Consider the following 19,229-nt stretch of genomic DNA (forward strand, 5'->3'; position numbering starts at 1 on the left):
TGCCTTTTCCAATGTGCAGTACTGGGCTAAATGAAGCAAGTGATTCCTAACCCATTGTCTCTTGGTGAGTAAGGTGGAAGGACAAGCACTCCATCCTTGCTTCTCTTGAAAGGAAGCACGTCACACTCTGTTTTTCTCTCAAAGCAGCTTACCAGCATTTCCTCTCTTGAAGCTAATACAGAGGAGTTTTAGAGATTTCAGAAGAGTGCTTTCATTCAACAGTTTCTTAGAGATGATACAACCTAGAGGAAATAATCCAAACCTGGTCCTCTGATTCTGTTCCTGATGACTGTCCCACCAAGCACATTATTCAAAACCCCAAATTATTTAACTGGGGATCTGAAAAGAACAGGGATAGTGGAGGGAGAAATCTTCTTGCCATGGCATGTTTGCTTCCTATATTTCTTCTGGAATCATGTCTGCTTGGCTTACTGATTAAAAACACAGTTTTATTGCTTTCTGCACTGCCAAGCCAATAAATTTCCAGAAGAGAAAGCTGTATTCTACTGTACCCCATGCAACATCAATAAAACTGACAGCCAAATTCTGATTCCAGAATCTTTATTGCTGGGGATAATGCAGTGCAGAACATATTTTGGAGAGTGTTTACATAAAAGCTTCAACCAAACTCTTCAGAGGTGTTTATTCATGTAAATGGAGCCCAGAAGCCGGGGCACCTCTCAACAGGCAGCCTGTTCCCCTAAATGGGAGCTTGCTGCTCCCAGAAGAACAGTTTGGTTCAGATTCGCCAGGGGGTTGCCTGAGCTCTTGATTGATGTATGGATGAAGGAAGAGGAGCAAAGGTCAGACAGAAGTGAGAGAAGCTATAGATCATGCACTGGCTGTCCCCAGTGACTATTGAACAGCCCTGGTGCAAGATGAAATTTTGTAGAGTTGATGTCCACGCTGCAGAGTGGGAAAGGCAGCTATAATGAGAGTGAAAATAAGAGTCCCTATCTAAAGAGGGACACTGATCAAACAACTGACATCTTGGAGTATGTGGCTGGGTGCAGAAAGAGGCTTGGGGCCAGAGAGTGGGGAGAGAAGCGGGGTGAGGCAGGTACATGTGCTTTTCACAGCAGATGTGTTCCCAGGAGGCACCATGGAGAATGTGACTCTGTGAATTCAAAACATTTTTTCCATTGCTTAATACTTTTATTTCAAGAAGTCTTGTTTCCATTTTTGATTTGTCTTCAATTGGAGCAATAGCTCAGCATTAAGTATTGTTTCCTATATTTAAATTTGTTCATAGTGTAATCTGAATTGCCTTGTGTTTTTAAAAATATATTTCATTTTAAATTAGCATGTAGCAATTTCAATATTTATGGGGTAGAGGGTGACATTTCAACACACCTGTACAATGTGTAATGACCAGATCAGAGTAATTGGCATATCTATCACCTCAGACAGGTATGTTTGAAATCCTCTCTATTAACTGTTTTGAAATATTAAATGAATTATTGTCAACCATAGTTAACCCACTGTGCTATAGAACATGAAAAGTGATTCCTCTAGTCCAGATGTGATTTGTTAAGGGCCATTGCAATTTACACCCTTTGTAGGTGCTTCCTTCTCTGATGGATGCCTCTATTATTCTTCCCAAGATGCCAGAAACTTTTAGCAATGTGAACAATTATCTAAATAACTCTACAATTCCATTCCTGTTTACATCCCAGAGAAAATTTTAAACTGATTCCTAAGGAGACCTATACAAGAATTTTCTTTTTTTTTTATTTTTATTTTTTTTTTTTAGTTCTCGGCGGACACAACATGTTTGTTGGTATGTGGTGCTGAGGATCGAACCCGGGCCGCACGCATGCCAGGCGAGCACGCTACCGCTTGAGCCACATCCCCAGCCCCAAGAATTTTCTTGACCACATTGTGGCATCGGGAGTTAGGTGTCCATCCCTGGGTAAGGGTGCAGGTACAATGTACACAGTACATACCTAGTCAAGTAGATGAACACTTGGAAGCTGAAGGCACACAGAACAGCTTGGGTGAATCTTAGAATCATGGGAGTGACAGAAACAACTAATTTGATATACATAACACTATTTGCAGAATTAAACTACCTGCACACAAAACCTTAGAAATTTTAAAACACATGAACATATGTTAGGATTGATTGTCTATGGTGAGTTGAGGAACAGAAGTGGGAGAAGGGGATAAAATAAATAATTAAAACAGAGGAAGACCATTATAATTTGAATCTGGAATGACCCTCCCCACCACCAAAAAAAAAGCACATGTGTTGAAGGCTTGATCCCCAATTACAGCAGTGTTCAAAGGTGGATGTTGATTGGTCATGAGGGTTCTAACCTCACTAGTGGATTATGTTAGTAATAATCAACTCTATTAAGAGTTACTGTGAGGGCCGGGGATGTGGCTCAAGTGGTAGCGCGCTCGCTTGGCATGCGTGCGGCCCGGGTTCAATCCTCAGCACCACATACAAACAAAGATGTTGTGTCTGCCGAAAACTAAAAAATAAATATTAAAAATTCTCTCTCAAATGCAAATCAAAACCACCCTAAGATACCATCTCACTCCAGTAAGATTGGCAGCCACTATGAAGTCAAACAACAACAAGTGCTGGCGAGGATGTGGGGAAAAGGGTACTCTTGTACATTGCTGGTGGGACTGCAAATTGGTGCGGCCAATTTGGAAAGCAGTTTGGAGATTCCTGGGAAAGCTGGGAATGGAACCACCATTTGACCCTGCTATTGCCCTTCTCGGTCTATTCCCTGAAGACCTTAAAAGAGCATGCTACAGGGATGCTGCCACATCGATGTTCATAGCAGCACAATTCACAATAGCTAGACTGTGGAACCAACCCAGATGCCCTTCAATAGATGAATGGATAAAAAAAATGTGGCATCTATACACAATGGAGTACTATGCCGCAATAAAAAATGACAAAATCATAGAATTTGCAGGGAAATGGATGGCACTAGAGCAGATTATGCTTAGTGAAGCTAATCAATCCCTAAAAAACAAATACCAAATGTCTTCTTTGATATAATGAGAGCAACTATGAACAGAGCAGGGAGGAAGAGCAGGAAGAAAAGATTAACATTAAACAGAGACATGAGATGGGAGGGAAAGAGAAAGAAAAGGGAAATTGCATGGAAATGAAGGGAGACCCTCATTGCTATACAAAATTACATATAAGAGGTTGTGAGGGGAATGGGAAAATAAACAAGGAGAGAAATGAATTACAGTAGATAGGGTAGAGAGAGAAGATGGGAGGGGAGGGGAGGGGGGATAGTAGGGGATAGGAAAGGTAGCAGAATACAACAATTACTAATAGGGCATTATGTAAAATTGTGGATGTGTAACTGACGTGATTCTGCAATCTGCATTTGGGGTAAAATTGGGAGTTCATAACCCACTTCAATCTAATGTATGAAATATGATATGTCAAGAGCTTTGTAATGTTGTGAACAACCAATAAAAAAAAATTAAAAAAAATTCTCTCTCTCTCTCTCTCTCTCTCTCTCTCTCTCTCTCTCTCTAAAAAAAAAAAAAAAAAAAAAAAAAAAGAGAGAGAGAGTTACTGTGAGTCAGGCATCAGGCATGGTGGTGCACACCTGTAATCCCAGTGGCTCTAGGGCCTGAAACAGGAGGATCATGATTTCAAAGCCAGCTTTAGTGAGGTGCTAAGCAACTCAGTGAGACCCTGTCTCTAAATAAAATATAAAATAGGGCTGGGGATGTGGCTCAGTGGTCGAATGCCCCCTAAATTTACTCTCTGGTACCAACCCCCCCAAAAAAAATGCTTTGATGGGATGATTAAGGCAGCCTTAGTGTCATAAACTCTGAAATATCCAGCTATTCATTAATCCCATCTGCAGGTCCCCAATCCTTCCATTTGTGGATTAGAGTTAAAGTAGAAGTAGTCTCTACTCCTTAGGATTGAAATGAAGTCACCTCATCCTCTCATCTGGGGAGTCTTGTGTTTGATTATGACTCTGATGAAGCCCTGGGCATGGCCCATGCCATGTTGGTGCTTACATTTGCCTTGACTCCTTATCCTGAAGACTGCTTGCTATCCCTCAAGTCCATCTAGGAGTGGGGCTCCAACTAGTTCCTGCCTTCCCTTCTTCCCAATCACCAGATTCCCAATCCCTGCATCTCTGTTCTTAAAGGAACACTGCTGCTCCTGACCAGTTCCTAGTTACTATCTTGTTAGAATCAACCTAGTATCTCTCACTGATGGATTCAGACTTTCAGACTGGGCCTCCTGGCACAGTTAGGGACTCTGTGGTGGGGCTACCTAGTATAGCTGAGTTAGCTCCTCTAGTGGATGCTCTGGTAGGCTGTCAGAATCACCCTTTAGTACAGAGGCTCATTCTCCCAGCTGCTCAGAGAGTGGGTGGCAGAAACCCTCAACTAAATTGCTCTCCTGAAATTATACTTTCATTCTAACATTGCTATCTCATCAAGGATTATATCTTCTCTCCTGAGCAGCCCTCATCTAATGAGTGATCAGTGTGCAGAATAAAGGTGTGGCCCTTTTATCTCAAGGTGGGCTTACTCAGGACAGTTCTATTTTTGAGCTCCTTCTAATAACTCTTTCACCTGGGCAACTGATGTCATCTCCATCCTAGCCAACTCAAATTGCCAAGCTCCTACCTGTGCCAGAGCCCAGCATTGGTGAAATTTACAGTATTCAGATAAGTCTAATTATCTTGAAAATAATGTCAGTTTATATCCTCCTTTGTCATTTCTAATGTCTCTTAGGTCCTCAGAGATGGGGCTTAGATCTTTCTTTTTGTTTTTTTGGATTTAATGGCATAGTAGACCTTGGAAGGAGTCAATTTGTCCAGTTCACTAAGTTGTTAACTAATCCTCAAAGCTGGAGAGCTTCATTACTCTTCAGGAGGGCTCTTGTGTCTCCTCTTCAAGGAAACTGTGGTTTGGAAATCTTTGCTTATAAAAACCTATCAATTGAGAGACATTTGCATTATCAAAGGGTTCTTTGTTCTACAGAAGGATTCACTACAGGGATTCCTTTAAATAGCAAATTCCCTAGATGAATGAAAAGTAGGGTTCAATAGACACACAGATCTTTCCTCTTCCCTCCCCCCTCTCTTTAAAGACAGGTATTGCAGAAAGTAAATTATAACTGTAGGGTCCTTGGTTTCCCAGAGTGCAAGCTAGTTCTCAGGGCAGGACCACCCTCTAAAGCCCATAGGCTGAGCAGCTCCAGAGAAAGAAGAGAGCCAGGGAAGACATCCAGTGTTAATCTGGAATCCTCAAAGCCCGGGAGTGTGTGCATCTTTGGTACCTTGCTTTTCCTCTGTCCAACACATGGCAGAAATGAAATATTTTTATTCACTACCTTCTAATTATTTAAGAAAACCATCTATATTATCAATTTAAGACAGCACAAACATCCATCCATTTTCCACAGACAATTAGTTTATTGCTAGGGCTACACCTGAATTTTAAAAAAATATAAAATCAAAGGGAGGGAAAAAGAAAAATCAGAGAAGGCCAAAGCCCTCAGCCCCATGAACTTATTGAAATGGAAGGGGTTTTATTTATTTAAATTTGAAGAAATGTTAATTCCTGTGTATTTATTACATAAGATCTTATTCTACTTTTAAAAGAGACTTACTAAAATTACTGTTTTTTTTTTTTTTTTGGTAGTGCTGGGGATTGAACCCAGGGCTTTGTGCATGTGAGGCAAGCATTCTACCCACTGAGCTATATCCCCAGCTACAATTACTGTGTTCTTTTCAAACCTGCTCACTAATTATAATAAACTTGATTTCATCTTAGAATGAAATAAAAATGACTTTCACCTTTTCAAATGATTTTAGACTTTGAGCTCATCTGTTTAGTAACTTCATTATGGGCAATGTCTTCATTTATTAGCCTCTTCAGTATTCACCTAGAGGAAGCTAAGGCTTCAGTGTTAACTGAAATATGAAGTCAGTATAGGTGGACATCCAATATGATAAACTTTACATCAGAAAATTTTGGAATGTTCCTTAAAAATATAGCCCAGAGGTTTTGATTATCAGTTGACTACAGCCTGAAGCACTGATTGTATTAGGCTCATGGAGTCAGAGTGAAGGGGCTGCTTACAAGTCCTTTTGGTCCAAGCCTCTACTTTACAGAGGAAGAATTTTAAGTGAGGAAAGGTGAAATGATTTCCCTGAAAGCACATGGTAATTTTAAGGGCAAAGCTGGACTAGATCTAGGTCATTTCTTCCTGGTCCAGTATGGTGTCCTCCGCCAACTAAATCACATCTGCACTGTTCACTTGGTGTTTGTTGATACACTCTATTACACAGTGCTTTCTTCTTCCTGTGAAAACCTAACCTTCGGTTATTGAGGGTTTGTGCCCAGTCTTCAACTTGAGGATGCAGTTCAAATTTCTATTCTTGAATCTTTGGAGACAGCCAGAGTATTTTTTTTCTCTCATTTTTCTGTCTTCCTCTGTGCTTAATGTCTACTGTTGCATTCCCCACCCCCACCCCCACCCCATCTGCCTACCGCCAGAACTTATTTGAGAATTTACCAGGTGCTTACTACCATGTCCTCTGTTCTACCATTGAATACCTTGTCTCTGGTGGATTTTGCTTTCTTGTCTTGTCTCTTGGTTCTGGCTGCTTTAGTCCTTACCCACTGCTACTTTTGGCCGTTCTTTTCTCAACCTTGACTATTCTAGGGCCCCTAATTGGTTTCCTATTCTATTTCTCTATTCTGGCTCTCCCCTGCCTGGTCTAGATCATTCTTTCTGATAGCTCCTTCTATGTCATTCTAGTACTCAAGTCTCTTTTGTGCTTCCCCTTGGCTCCTACAAATGTCTCGGTCTTTCATTCAATTTTCATTCTTCGTTTGTCAGTTATATCACATACTCTCTGTTCATGTAACCATTATATTAGACTTGTACTGTTCAATATGTCCAGTCTGAATGGAGATGAGCTGTAAGTATGAAATAATACTAGGCTTTGAAAAAATAATGTAAAATACCTTATTAATAATTTTTGTATTGATTACATATTGACATGATAATATTTTGCCCATACTGGATTAAATAAAATATTGTATTACAATTAGTTTCACCTTTCAAAAACTTTTACAATGTAGGTACCAGAAATTTAAAAGGATTTACATCTTCTTTCTTTCTTTCTTTCTTTCTTTCTTAGCTGTAGATGGACACAATGTTTATTTTATTTTATTTTTATGTGGTGCTAAAAATCAAATCCAGTGTCTTAAACATGCTATGCAAGTGCTCTACCACTGAGCTACAACCTTAGACTCACATCTTATTTCTACTGGACAGTTTCCCCAGACAATCAGACCATTTGTGCTTCTTGAGCTCACCTCACATTTTTCCTGCCTTCATTCGTACTGTTTCTACCACCATGATGCACATCTCAAGTCTTCTCTGCTGGTCAAATTCTACTCTTAGGTAAAGGTTCATCTCAAGTCATATACTTTGGGTAATATATCTTCCATATATAACTGCACTTGCTTTCTCTCTTAGAACCAGAATGCCTGGATTCAAATCATGGCTTCATTCCAAATCTATAGAATGTGTTAAATATATATATATATTTTTAGCCTAAATAAGAAAATGTTTATATAATACTGGTACAACATCTAGCACAAGATAGTAATTCAGTAAGTGGTTTAATTTACAACAACTCATTGTAAAAAGTTTAAGCTACCTCTGCTACACCTCATGACATCTACTTCCTTGGCAAGTAGGTAGGTGGATCCTGTACCTTGGAACTGACTTTGTCATGAGTCACTCTTCAGCCTATGAAGTTCCTATGACTCGTCTCTGTGTCTTGACTCTCCACTGATTACATACAGGACAACTGTGAAGAAGGTTAGACATTCCCATTTGGTATCTTTCTTTTGGACTAAGATAAGCCCCTGATAGCCTTTTAGAGAAATCATAAAGAACAATCTTCCATTAAATATTTTAGCTCTAGCAAACCATTCTACAGAGTTTGCAATTGCTCATTGATTTTAAAAAGTTCAATCAGTTGGAACCCTCCTACTGAAAAGTGCAATTTGCACTCTCCTCCAAGACAGCCATTCCAGAACACCAAGGAAGCTGCTGTGGTGGAGTTTGTGAATTGTCATGTTAACCAAAATGTTAAGAAGATTCCCTGGATAATGGATTTTCCAAGTTACTTGTGCAGCAACTAATTTAAAAGTATAAAGCCTCAGAGGAAAATGGTAAACATACCTAAGTCCTTACACAAAACCTTTTAAAGTATTCTAAAGACACAAAACAAAATAACCCAATCTAGCCCTTAATTCTTCCAGCAATAATGTAACATGAAAAGTATAACTCTGGTAAATAAAACTACATGTTGAATTCTCCCTGGGGAATGTCTGTGTCATTTCTAATGATTTCTCAAAAATATTTTTCAGAAGCAGAGAATATTATGTTGTCAGGGCAGTGACATTGCAGATATGCTTCAGGAAGCCCTTTCATTACAAGCTTTTCTTGTTCCACACTTAAAAAGATTTGTTTTCCTCTTTTGAGTGAGTGTGTAAATGCTGGTTGCTATTGACATACCATATACTTTTAATTAATTGGAGGATGGGTTTGATGTACCTGAAATTACTGGCATATGTGCCTTCACTTTTCACTAATTTATCTGTTCTGGTAGACACCAATTTGTGTGGTTGCTTGGCTCAAAAACACCCCTTTCTTCTGGAAGTATGCCATTACTGGTAGCACCATGGTGGAAAAATCTCATTGATGGAGCAGGATGATTCTATGCTCCGTGTGTGTGTGTGTGTGTGTGTGTGTGTGTGTGTATGTGTGTGTGTTTGTTTCTTGGGAATTGAAAACTTACAATACAGAGACAGAAAGGAGGTCTTTGGAACTGATTCATTTAAAAGGTGGAATCTAGAGAAAATTTCCTTGACCTCCTGTTGCTAAGATGCCAGATTCTCTTCGGTTGTTGCTGGCATCCTTCTACCTCCTTATCCTTCCATTGAGTTTTCTCTTATGATTAAATTTGTCAGAGTTGATTTCTAATTCTTGCACATGAGAAAAGCCTTAACTAGAGCCCCACCCCAAATTTCCATGGTGAAGTATTCCTCTGTTCCATTGATCATATGTTCACAACACAGACAGAGCACGTGCTGATGGTCAGAGAGAGAATAGAAGGCTTTGCATTGTGATTTCCTAACAGCCTTTCTAAGCTGGTGTCAAAGGCCAGTCATGAATTTATGGAGTCACCACATTTGCTTGTTTGCTTGGCCACCTGCTGTGATAAAAAGTGAGCCTTGAAGAACTAACCCTCCACCAAGTTTCCTTTGTTACTGTGGCTACAAAGGATGGCTTCCTGGTCTGAACTCTTACCTGATTTTTGACCTTTGCTAGTTTTTATCACCTTCTGCATTTCCTGCAGTGATTTGAGAACTGGGCCTTCATCTCCTATGGTTGGAAGACTGTAAGCTCTTGGAGGGCAGGGATAATGTCTGGATCCTGTACATTTCAGAGCATAGTTCCTGAGTGGTGAGCAAGTTTGGTCTGAAGATTTTTTTGTGTCCAGCCTGAGCTTTAGTGATGGGGAATGGGGAAAGGAAAAGATACAGAATGGCCTTAGATGCCCTACTGTGCAGATTGGACTAAAACAACCTATAGTAGGTATTAGAAGGGATGTTTCAGAGGCAATGCAGTTTGAGCTGAAAAGGCCAGAATATTAGACTCCAGGCAATAATGACCTCTGCTATTTTGACATTCTAACTTATTCACCCACAGGTTGAGAAGACCTAGTGGGTAATTTTCTCTAATTAACACCTTCTAGCAACAAAACTCCTTTTTTCAGGCTTGCCCCGGATAGAGAATAGGTATTTACTACTCAACCTCATGTATGGGCAGTGGGTTTCAGTCTTCTTTGCCTCATGAGACTGTAACAATACCACTTTATGGTTATGTGAAACCTTTATTTCCTACTAATTTGGGCACTATAGTCTTGTTTATTCTCATCCTAGCAGGCCCCACTCAGAGGCAGCAATCATCACACCCCTTTTAAACAGAGCATAGAGGTTTTGTCACTAGTGAAAACCTACAGTGCAAATTAGGGAATGCTAATGGTGCTAGAAGTCAGGTCTGCCTTGTGTTTGTCTTACTGATCAGATACTTTGAGGCCCATGTTAGACTCACACCTGAATTCCTACCCCTGTGGGCTCAGGAATGTTGTGTGCTGCTGGTCATGAGAAGGAGTAGGAACCCAGGCATAATCTCATTGCATCAGAGCCAAGGACAGATGTAACAGCAGCAAGGGATAAAAAGTTGCGTTTTATTTATAAATTGGACTTTTCTGAGCTTAGCTCAGGTGGCATTACAGAACTATGGTTCAGGGCCACACAGAGAAGAGCTCTGAGTGGTTTGCTGCCGGGGTGGGGGGGGTGTTATCTCCCAGTGAGATCGAAGCTAAGAATAATGAGGATCCAGTATAGAAGTTGTTAGAAGCTGCCCACCAAATCAGAGAGTCCACCTGCATGGTAGGTAGGATTATTTTAATTTTTTTCTCTCTATATATAAAGCTGGTGGGAAATTTGCTAAAATTGGCGTTAAGTGTTTGTTTTTTTCTTGAACCAAGGGAACTGCAGGAATAGAGCATATATGGTTCCATGGAGCCCACCTTCTCAGATCTGCAATTGAGCAAAAGGGCCTCTCTCTATCACTGTGACTGAACTGGCTTTAAAACCTCACATGTTCCGGGCACAGTTGTGCACACCTGTAATCTCAGCTATTTGGGAGGTCAAGGCAGGAGAATTGCAAATTTGAGGCCAGCTTGGGCATCTTAATGAGACCCTGACTCAAAATTAAAAGGGAAAAGGGATGGGGATATAGCTTAGGTTCAATTCTAGGACCACCACCACCACAACAAAGTCCCATGAGTAAGCTCAGAGTTATACATGCACTATGTGGTGCAGCCACCCTGGGAGAAAATAGTTTTGAAAGAGACCTCTGTCACCTCATTTCAAGAAAAGAAGTCAATGGTGGAGCATACCTGTAATCCCAGCAACTCAGGAGGCTGAGTCAGGAAGATTGCAAGTTCAAAGCCAGTCTCAGCAACTTAGGGAGGCCCTAAGAAACTTAGTGAAGGCTGTCTCAAAAAATAAAAAGGGCTGGGGATGTGGCTCAATGGCAAATCATCCCTTGGTTGAATCCCTGGGAAAGAAAGAAAGGAAGGAAGAAAGGGAGGGAAGGAAGGAGGGAGAGAAAGAAAGCCAAATCAAGGGCTTGGGAAGAAGATAGAGGTATGTAAAGGAGCAGAGCTGATCTCTGAGTTGACCTGATTTACTGCTTTTGTAATAAAAACAACAATGAAGAAGAATCCCAAGCAATCACTGCTTTCTAAGGGAAAGCTGGATCCAATGCCAAAGGGATCTGGGTGTGAACTTTTTTGGCTCTATACTTCACTGAGATTTTGGGAGCTCTTGCTTGTTTCTTAGTATCCTGCTAGTGAACATCATTCACTTTTCCCAAGAGGATGATTTTAAAAAAATTAGTTGTAGATGGATACAATACTTTTATTTATCTATCTATCTCTCTATTTATTCTTTATGTGATTTTAAGGATCGAACCTAGAACCTCACACGTGCTAGGCAAGCGTTCTAAAACTGAACCACAACCATGTCCCCAAAGATGATGCTTAAACTAATAAAATTTGGCCCTCCGAAAGCTTCCTATAAGGAGTTTATTAGCACAACCAGGTTTAAGAATTGTCTCAAAAGCATGGCTGGGAGGGCTGAATTAGAATTGAGGTTCAAGATCAACTCCTACCTTGTACCTTTCTCCCCTCCCCTCCCACTCTCCTTCTCTCCCTCTTCCTTTCTTCCTTCCTTTCTTTCTAAGGAAGGGGGTGAGGTAGGAAAGTGGGACATGAACTTTCTGAAATCTGAGATTTTTCTTCTGGCCCAGCTGCAGGGAAGCTGAGGATAGGTCAAACTATTCTTCTTGCAAGAGCTTGCTAGGCTCCTCTCTGTACTGTGCTGCTTTCCTGGGGTCTGTTAACCTGGTATCCTGCACTGGGAACCCATCTATCTTGGTTCAGGCTCCCTTGGTATTTTTGTTTGTTTTTGGTTTCTTTGTTTTTAAGGAATCATTGGCTGGGGATTAAGCCTTCCCTCTTGAGAGAGTTAAAAACAAACAACCAAAATTAAAACATTTAGATGGGATCTACTAATAAGGGTAAGCTGAAGGTCTGCTTCTCTGCAGCTGGTATATCTGTTATTTCCCATTTATAGGACAGACTGAGAGCCTGCAGATTCTAGGACCTGGATATTGACATAAACTGCAACACAAAGAACGTCCTCCACTTCCCATAGCACCCTTTCATCTCCCATTCTTATGATGGAGATTTAAGAAATGACACTTAAATATGGTACCACGCTAGTTAACAAACACGCTTCCTTTTTGCATTAATTCCTTGTTCCTTTGTAGTTGTCTGCTCATTTTAGTCATCATGTAGCTCAGTAAACCCTTTAATAATAATAAATGCAAAATTCTGGGAATCTTACATTATTAAGACCTTGCTGAAAAGCAAAGGAAAAGGCTGAGTGGACTCTTCAGATAAAGGGAAGATAAAAAGCCATCAGAAATCTTTGAATAGTTTCTCAGAGGGCTCTAGCACATTGATTTAAAACTAAGGACTGAAGGAGTATTTATCTAGAGACATTTTTGATTCTCACAATTTGGGAGGGCAGTGCTACTTGCAGCTAGTGATTTGAGGCCAGGAATGCTGTTGAACATCCTAGGATGTGCAAAACAGTCCCCTGCAACAAACAGTTATCTGGTCCCAAGTGTTAAAATACTGGAGATCAAAAATCCTGCTCCAGCAGAACAGGTACACATTGACCAAATGGTTATATTCTGGTAGGATATGTGCAAAAATGCATGAAGTGCAGGTTATGAAAGCAAACCTATTGAGGGAGAAGCTGGAGGCTAGGAGTGGTGCATGGACTTTCTGGTGGTGGCCATCCAGGAAGGCTTCATGGGGAAGTGACTCCTAATCATGGCTTTAATGTCTTTGTAACCAGCCACCCAAGAAAGACTTTTATTGAAAGTTTATTATTAGTCAAGAATTACATAATAGAATCCATTTTCTTTTTGTACAGCCCTCTGAGAAACTATTCAAAGATTTCTGATGGCTTTTTATCTTCCCTTAAAAAAAAAAGTTCCCCCCAGAGAACCTGGGGGAAGCATGAAGAGGGAAGAGTCCACTCAGCCTTTTCCTTTGCTTTTCAGCAAGGACTTTAAAAAAAAAAAAAATTTTTTTTTTTTTTTAGTTGTAGATGGACACAATAGTTTTATTTTATTTATTTATTTTTATGTGGTGCTGAGGATCTAACCCAATGCCTCACACATGCTAGGCAAGCGCTCTACCACTGAGCCCCAACCCCAGCCCCCAGCAAGGACTCTTCTGTGTGACTCTTCTTCCCTTCTTTCTTTCAAGGTTTATCTTCTTCACATTTGGCCCATGAAGTCATCCCTTGGGGACTTCATGTTATAGTGACTGACCTACTCTCTGAAACCTTACAGCCTTGTCTTCTCTTTTCCCATCTAGACTAGTCTCTTGGGGTGTGTTGCCGCTTCAAGGACAGAAGCCACCACCTCCATATGTGCCTACTTCTACAGCCTGAAGTGCTGTTTGGGACCCTGACTTCCAAGGAAGAGGAAGACACTCAGGGAAGAAGAGGGACACTGGACTGGTGGATACATACTTTTTATCCTTCCGGAGTCTTTGGATTGTATCTTACAATATAGTTTAAAAGTTTCGTCTCTGTTTAGCAGGCACAACATTCAAAAATAAATTGCCACAATTATTATTAGCATTTTCTTACTAACAGATTTTTCAGAAGCTGTTTCCATATCAAGCAGATCAACCTTTCTGTTGTCATAGAGACAAAGATCTTTATATAACCATGTGCAAGGTGAGATTTTCGCCCCCCTTCTTTCCATTTGCCTGGAACTAATAAGAAAGAGAAAGGAAATGAAAAAATTTAAAATCAATTAGAACAAGTGAAAATATGGGCTATTTCTTGTATCATATTTTAGATTTTAAATACCTATGTTGTTAATAAAATAAGGAAGGTGAGGAAAGAGATGAACAATTTGAGTAGTTCCATTTTCAAAATTTTCAAGCAGTGGGATCATCAGTGACAAGCAATTATAATTCCTGCACTTGTTTATTCTACTTTTTAAACCAAATAGATGAAGGTCTTAGAAAGTAGAGTTATCAAGACCTGAAATGACTGACATAAACAATCATCTACTGATGGATGCTGATGAATTTCAGTATGCTCTGAGGTACTTGCTTCCCCCAACCCCCAGAGTCTGGGGTGCTCCCTTTCTCTCTGCAGAGCCAAACCCTATGTATAAATTAGTACAAGACTGCACTCTTCTCATAATTTCAGCTCTCTTCTTTTTATGAACTCCTGAAAACTTGGTGTTCACAACTTAATGATTACTTACTGTTTTATTCAGTCATCATCAAGAACAGGGGATGTCAGCATGAGCCTGCCCACTTTTCCTGCCCTCTGCGGTAACACTGAGTTATCCTTTGCACATCCATCTCCATTCCCCAGGACATAGAGCTATCCCTGCTCTCTCAAAATCATCTCTTCCCTTATGTTCTTAAACTGCTGCTTCCCTACTTTCTTGTTGAGATCTTCCTCCAATAAATATGACTCTATCCTCATCCCTTGTATCTTCAGTCTGTCCTTTTCCTTCCTCTATTCCTGTTTTAATAAAACAAACTTTCCTCCATTTTGCTTATTTTTCATCTCTTTCTGATTTTAAGGTTTTAATTTTATTGCCTTTTGCAATAAGTAGGTTTTGTGTATATGGTAGGTAGGGGGAAGATGGGGAAGGAAAGTGTATGGCTGTAGGAAGTTTAAAATATACTTCTTGCTCTCCAGGAGGATTATATCTATGAAGAACAATGCCTGGGCATGGTAGCACATGCCTGTAATCCCAGCAATTTGGGAGGCTGAGGCAGGAGGATCACAGGTCAAGGCCAGTTCAGCAACTTAGTGACAACCTGTCAGTGATTAAGTGCCCCTGGATTAAAACAAACAAACAAACAAACAAAAAACAACCAACTAACCAAAAAACCAGTGCCCTGTTTTTCAGACTTGAGCACACATCAGAATCACCCAGAGGAGTTGCCAAAGTGCAGACTACTAGGTGCCACCTCCACTGATTCAGATTCAGTTCATTGGAGTAGGTCCTGAGAACACATGTCTAACATTTCCTAGGTGCTCATGCTGCTGGTCCAGATCACACTTTGAGAAACATTGCCTTGAATAGAAACTTTCCTATTGCTTCATACATATTACTCTTGTCATATGGATGTTGCAGTCACTGTGTTGTGCCAAAAGTTATCCTACATAGGCTCTGCCTCTATTGGATTCTCACCTGAAAGACAAGGTCACCTTTCAGTCATCTGGTCCACATTAAAGATGACCTTGTGAAGGTTATCATGCTTGGTTTAAGGCTCCAAATGTCTAGGAGAGGATGTTGGGAGGTAGGGATGGATGTTAAGATGGAGCCCGCAGAGGGAGGAAGTAGAAGATTTCTCCAGAATACCTTGTGGATAGTAAAAAGCCTCATAGCTTGGAGAAGGGACTCCTGTTTGAGAACCAGACTTGCCACCTATCCTTTTATTGTGTGGGTCTCCCACTTCTACCCCTCACTCTAGTCAGCACTGTTAAATCTTGAGGATGGATTGAGGATGTAGCTCAGAGGTACAGCACTTGCCCAGCATATGCCAATCCCTGAGTTCAATCTCCAGTACTGCAAAAAAATATGTTCAGAAATAAAAGTTGGGTTGGGGATGTACGTCAGTGGTAGAGTGCTTGCCTAATATGTATGAGACCCTGGCTTCAATACACACACACACACACACACACACACACACAAATCTTTTAATGGCTTCTAGTTCTAGGCTTTTTCCAACCATGCTGTGGGACAATGAGATAGAGTATTTTGATTTTTTGTTTTTTCTTCAGCTTTTTTTCAGGGAAAGGGCCCCCCCCTCAGGCCAGCATAAATATGTCAGCTTTGTGAGATCTCAGTGAAAAGTTGAATCTCAGGTGAGCTAGGATTTGTCTCACCCATTCCTTACCTCTCCCCTGCCACAGGGGTTTCTCTACCCAGTACCAAACTTGGAGAAGTTGTATTTTTTTTTTTAAATTAAGTAAGAGGTAATTTTCTTACAAAGAAAGATATAAAAAGATAATTAATAGATAAAGTGCTATCTTTGCTATTCAATAGCTATGGGACCTTGAGCAAGTTATTCTATCTCTCTGGATCGTGGTTTCTTCTAATCTGTGTAAGCACTGAGCAAGTGAAAACTGCCATTAGTGGCACGATCATTCATAAGAGAAACACAGGAGGATTGTCACGGAAGGGCAAGGGCTGGAACTTGGAAGGCAGGTTCCATGGATTTGTTGATTGATTGAAACAAATTCTATCAGCATGGTCATCACCTTCAGGGAATGGAGCTGACAAGATAATTAATGGAAACTAATTAATATAAACCCCTCAACCCTTAAACTGTTTCTCTCAACCACAACTATTCCCAGAAGGCCATTAATTCTTCCACAGGGAAAAGTCCAGCCCTGAGGAGAGGGTGAATTCCTCCAGGAACAGACCCCTGACTGGCAGCTGGGGTCCAAAGAAGATGGGGGTGGTCTCTTTCCATCCCCAACATAGAATCCAGTTGTCTCAAGTAGTTAAAACATATTGAAGACCTCCTGGCCAGGATGTGTTTTGGATACCACCCCCAACATTTCTTTCCTAACAGTTTTATTGGGATGTAAATCATGTAAGATAAAATTCACCCATTTAAAGTGTACAATATCAAGATTTTTAGTATGTTCAGGTACAACCATTACCACCATCTAATTTTAGATATTTCCCCTCATCCCAAACCCCACACCTGTTAGCAGTAATGCTTGCCTCCCAACTTGCTCAACCCCTAGGAACTTGTGATCTACTTTCAGTCTATCCAGTTATTCATATTAAATAGAATCATGTAATATGTGGAACCTTTTTCTAAATGGAAGAAAGGAGACCTGATGGTCCCCTCCTCCTATTTACCCTATGACTTCAACAAAAGCCTCCTGCACCTGCTTGCTGATACACACATTCCCTTAATCATGTCTGTGGGTGTGAAGGTGGGGGCATACTAGGAACTAGACACAAGGCCTTTCAGTGCTTAGCTTACTAGACTGAAGTGCAAGAATATCTGGGGGCAGGGCCAGGGCAGGGACTTGTATGCTCAGCAGGAAGCAGGTAGAGGAGTAGGCCCGCCAGCATCCTTGTTGATAAATCAGGTCACCCTGGCCCTAGGGGCTGAGCACTCCATTCTGGCACCATAGGGTGGCAGAGCCCACTGACCTGGCTGGCCCAGGCTCAAACACCACACAAAGACTTCTCTGGCGGCGACCACTGCTGATTAAAGAGCCTTGCACCCAGGTTCGCTTCCGCAGAGGCAGAAAGCAGGACGTCTCTTGGAGCTTCTGGGCAGTTCCATGCCCCCTGCCTTGGTTTCGAACATGAAGAAAGTGCGGGTTTGGGCTACCAGGGGAACTGGGTGACAGACAACCTTAGGAGTATTATCACCCTAAAGGGGAAGTTTGATAGGGTGAAGCATCCTTCTCCCAGGTTTCAGCAAAGAGGGCTAAAGAAGTAGGCAGGGCAGGTGGCCTGGAGTGAGCGAGGGTCCCGCGTGGGAGGGCAGCGCGGTGTACTCACAGTCTGGTGAGGCCGGCCCGTGGGCCGGGGCAGCGCAGGGCGCTGTCGGGCGCGCAGTTGCAGGGCTCCGGGCAGCGCGCCCCGCGCAGCGCTTGGGACAGCGGCGGTAACACCAGCAGCAGCAGCAGCGCCAGCAGCAGCCGCGGAGCTGGGGACCGCTGCCCCATGGCCAGCAAGCCTGAGTGCCGGCTCTTGAGCCTGGGCCAGTGTCCTGGACAGCCCCCAGCCCGAGGGCGGCCCGCGCCAGCTGCCCGCCCTTCGGTCTGCCCTCCCACCCACTGTCCCCTGGCCCGCCCCTGCTCTCCCCTTTCACAGCGCCCCAGCTGAGTCCCTTCTCCCGGTCCTGGAACCTTAGTCAACTGCCCCATCACAGTCTTTCTGCTGCTTTCCCTAACGCGTCTTGTCCTCGACACCTGCAAATGGTCCCAGTTTTAGGAGGCAGAGTGATACGTGGCCAATGCTTTGGGTGAAGAGTGGGGAGTTCTCAATTCTGCTCTGCTGCAGAACTGCAGTGGTGAAGTTGAGTGATCTGTGGCACTTCCTTATTTCATCCGTGAGAGGGTCAGATGGATACTTGCAAACACGTGGAAGGAGTGAAAGTGCCTTCTCAGAAGCTTCTCTTCTTCAGGCTCCACGCCAGATCCTAGTTCCTTTTCTCCGACCAAGTCCCTTCATACTGCAAGTTCTCTCTCTTCCCAGCTTCCCCAGTGATTCCTCTGTTTTCTCTTGTAGTAACTGCTCTCCTCCTTACAGGATAGCTATTTGTGACCTCAACTAGAGATTGTGAGTTCCATGAGAGCAAAATTCAACTCAGATTTATTTTTATATTCCTTATGGCTTCTATATGGTAAGTCCTCACATAACTCAGCTGCCCCAGTGGAAGGCCCAATATAGACCCTATGACAGGTGCCCTGCGTTGCATCATGCTTGAGGTTCATGCCAAATTTGCAGGGCTTTTACTGTAAGACAGATGGTGTCCCAAGAGGTATGTGACTTCCCTGGGGGAGGGGGGAGGGAAAAAAAGAAAAAGAAAACACAACTTATAAATAGAGAACTCCTGTTTGACTCTTAGCTATATCATCCACTGTCTCTCATCAATGCAAAAATACTGCTATACAGTTTACATACCAAGGGGCTTTGAAAAGAGATCAGATTTTATGGTAACCATGGGATGTATAATTTTGCCTCTAATTTGATCATTAAGCTTTTTTTTCTTCCAAGGATTGTGTTTGGACTCTAGGAATCCTAGAAGTCTTGCTTGAAGAAGTGGACTTTCAGAGCTGGGAGGGTGTCTAAAGCTCTCCAGACAGGAAACATAAAACTAGATTTATTTCTGAAGCTGATTCTCAAAGATACTCTCCTTCAGTCACCAGTCTCTTGGCCAAGGATGGTAGATTATTATTGTTTTAGAAAATAATTTGGCTTTGGCCACATTGTGCTTAATGGCACAGAATCAATGCTTTTTTTG

At 41.8% G+C, this 19,229-nt stretch overlaps 1 protein-coding gene across 1 annotated transcript in view; it reads right to left on the reverse strand.

The window, feature by feature from the left end:
- Lhcgr (luteinizing hormone/choriogonadotropin receptor) overlaps positions 1 to 17,928 on the reverse strand; it is a 55,204-nt gene extending 37,276 nt beyond the window's left edge. The window contains exon 1 of the mRNA XM_026385757.2: positions 17,762 to 17,928. Coding sequence (XP_026241542.1) covers positions 17,762 to 17,928 — 167 coding nt within the window. The remainder of the gene's footprint in view (positions 1 to 17,761) is intronic.
- Between the last annotated feature and the right edge of the window lie 1,301 nt (positions 17,929 to 19,229).

Source organism: Urocitellus parryii, chromosome 12, assembly GCF_045843805.1.
Source record: "Urocitellus parryii isolate mUroPar1 chromosome 12, mUroPar1.hap1, whole genome shotgun sequence".
NCBI lineage: Eukaryota > Metazoa > Chordata > Mammalia > Rodentia > Sciuridae > Urocitellus > Urocitellus parryii.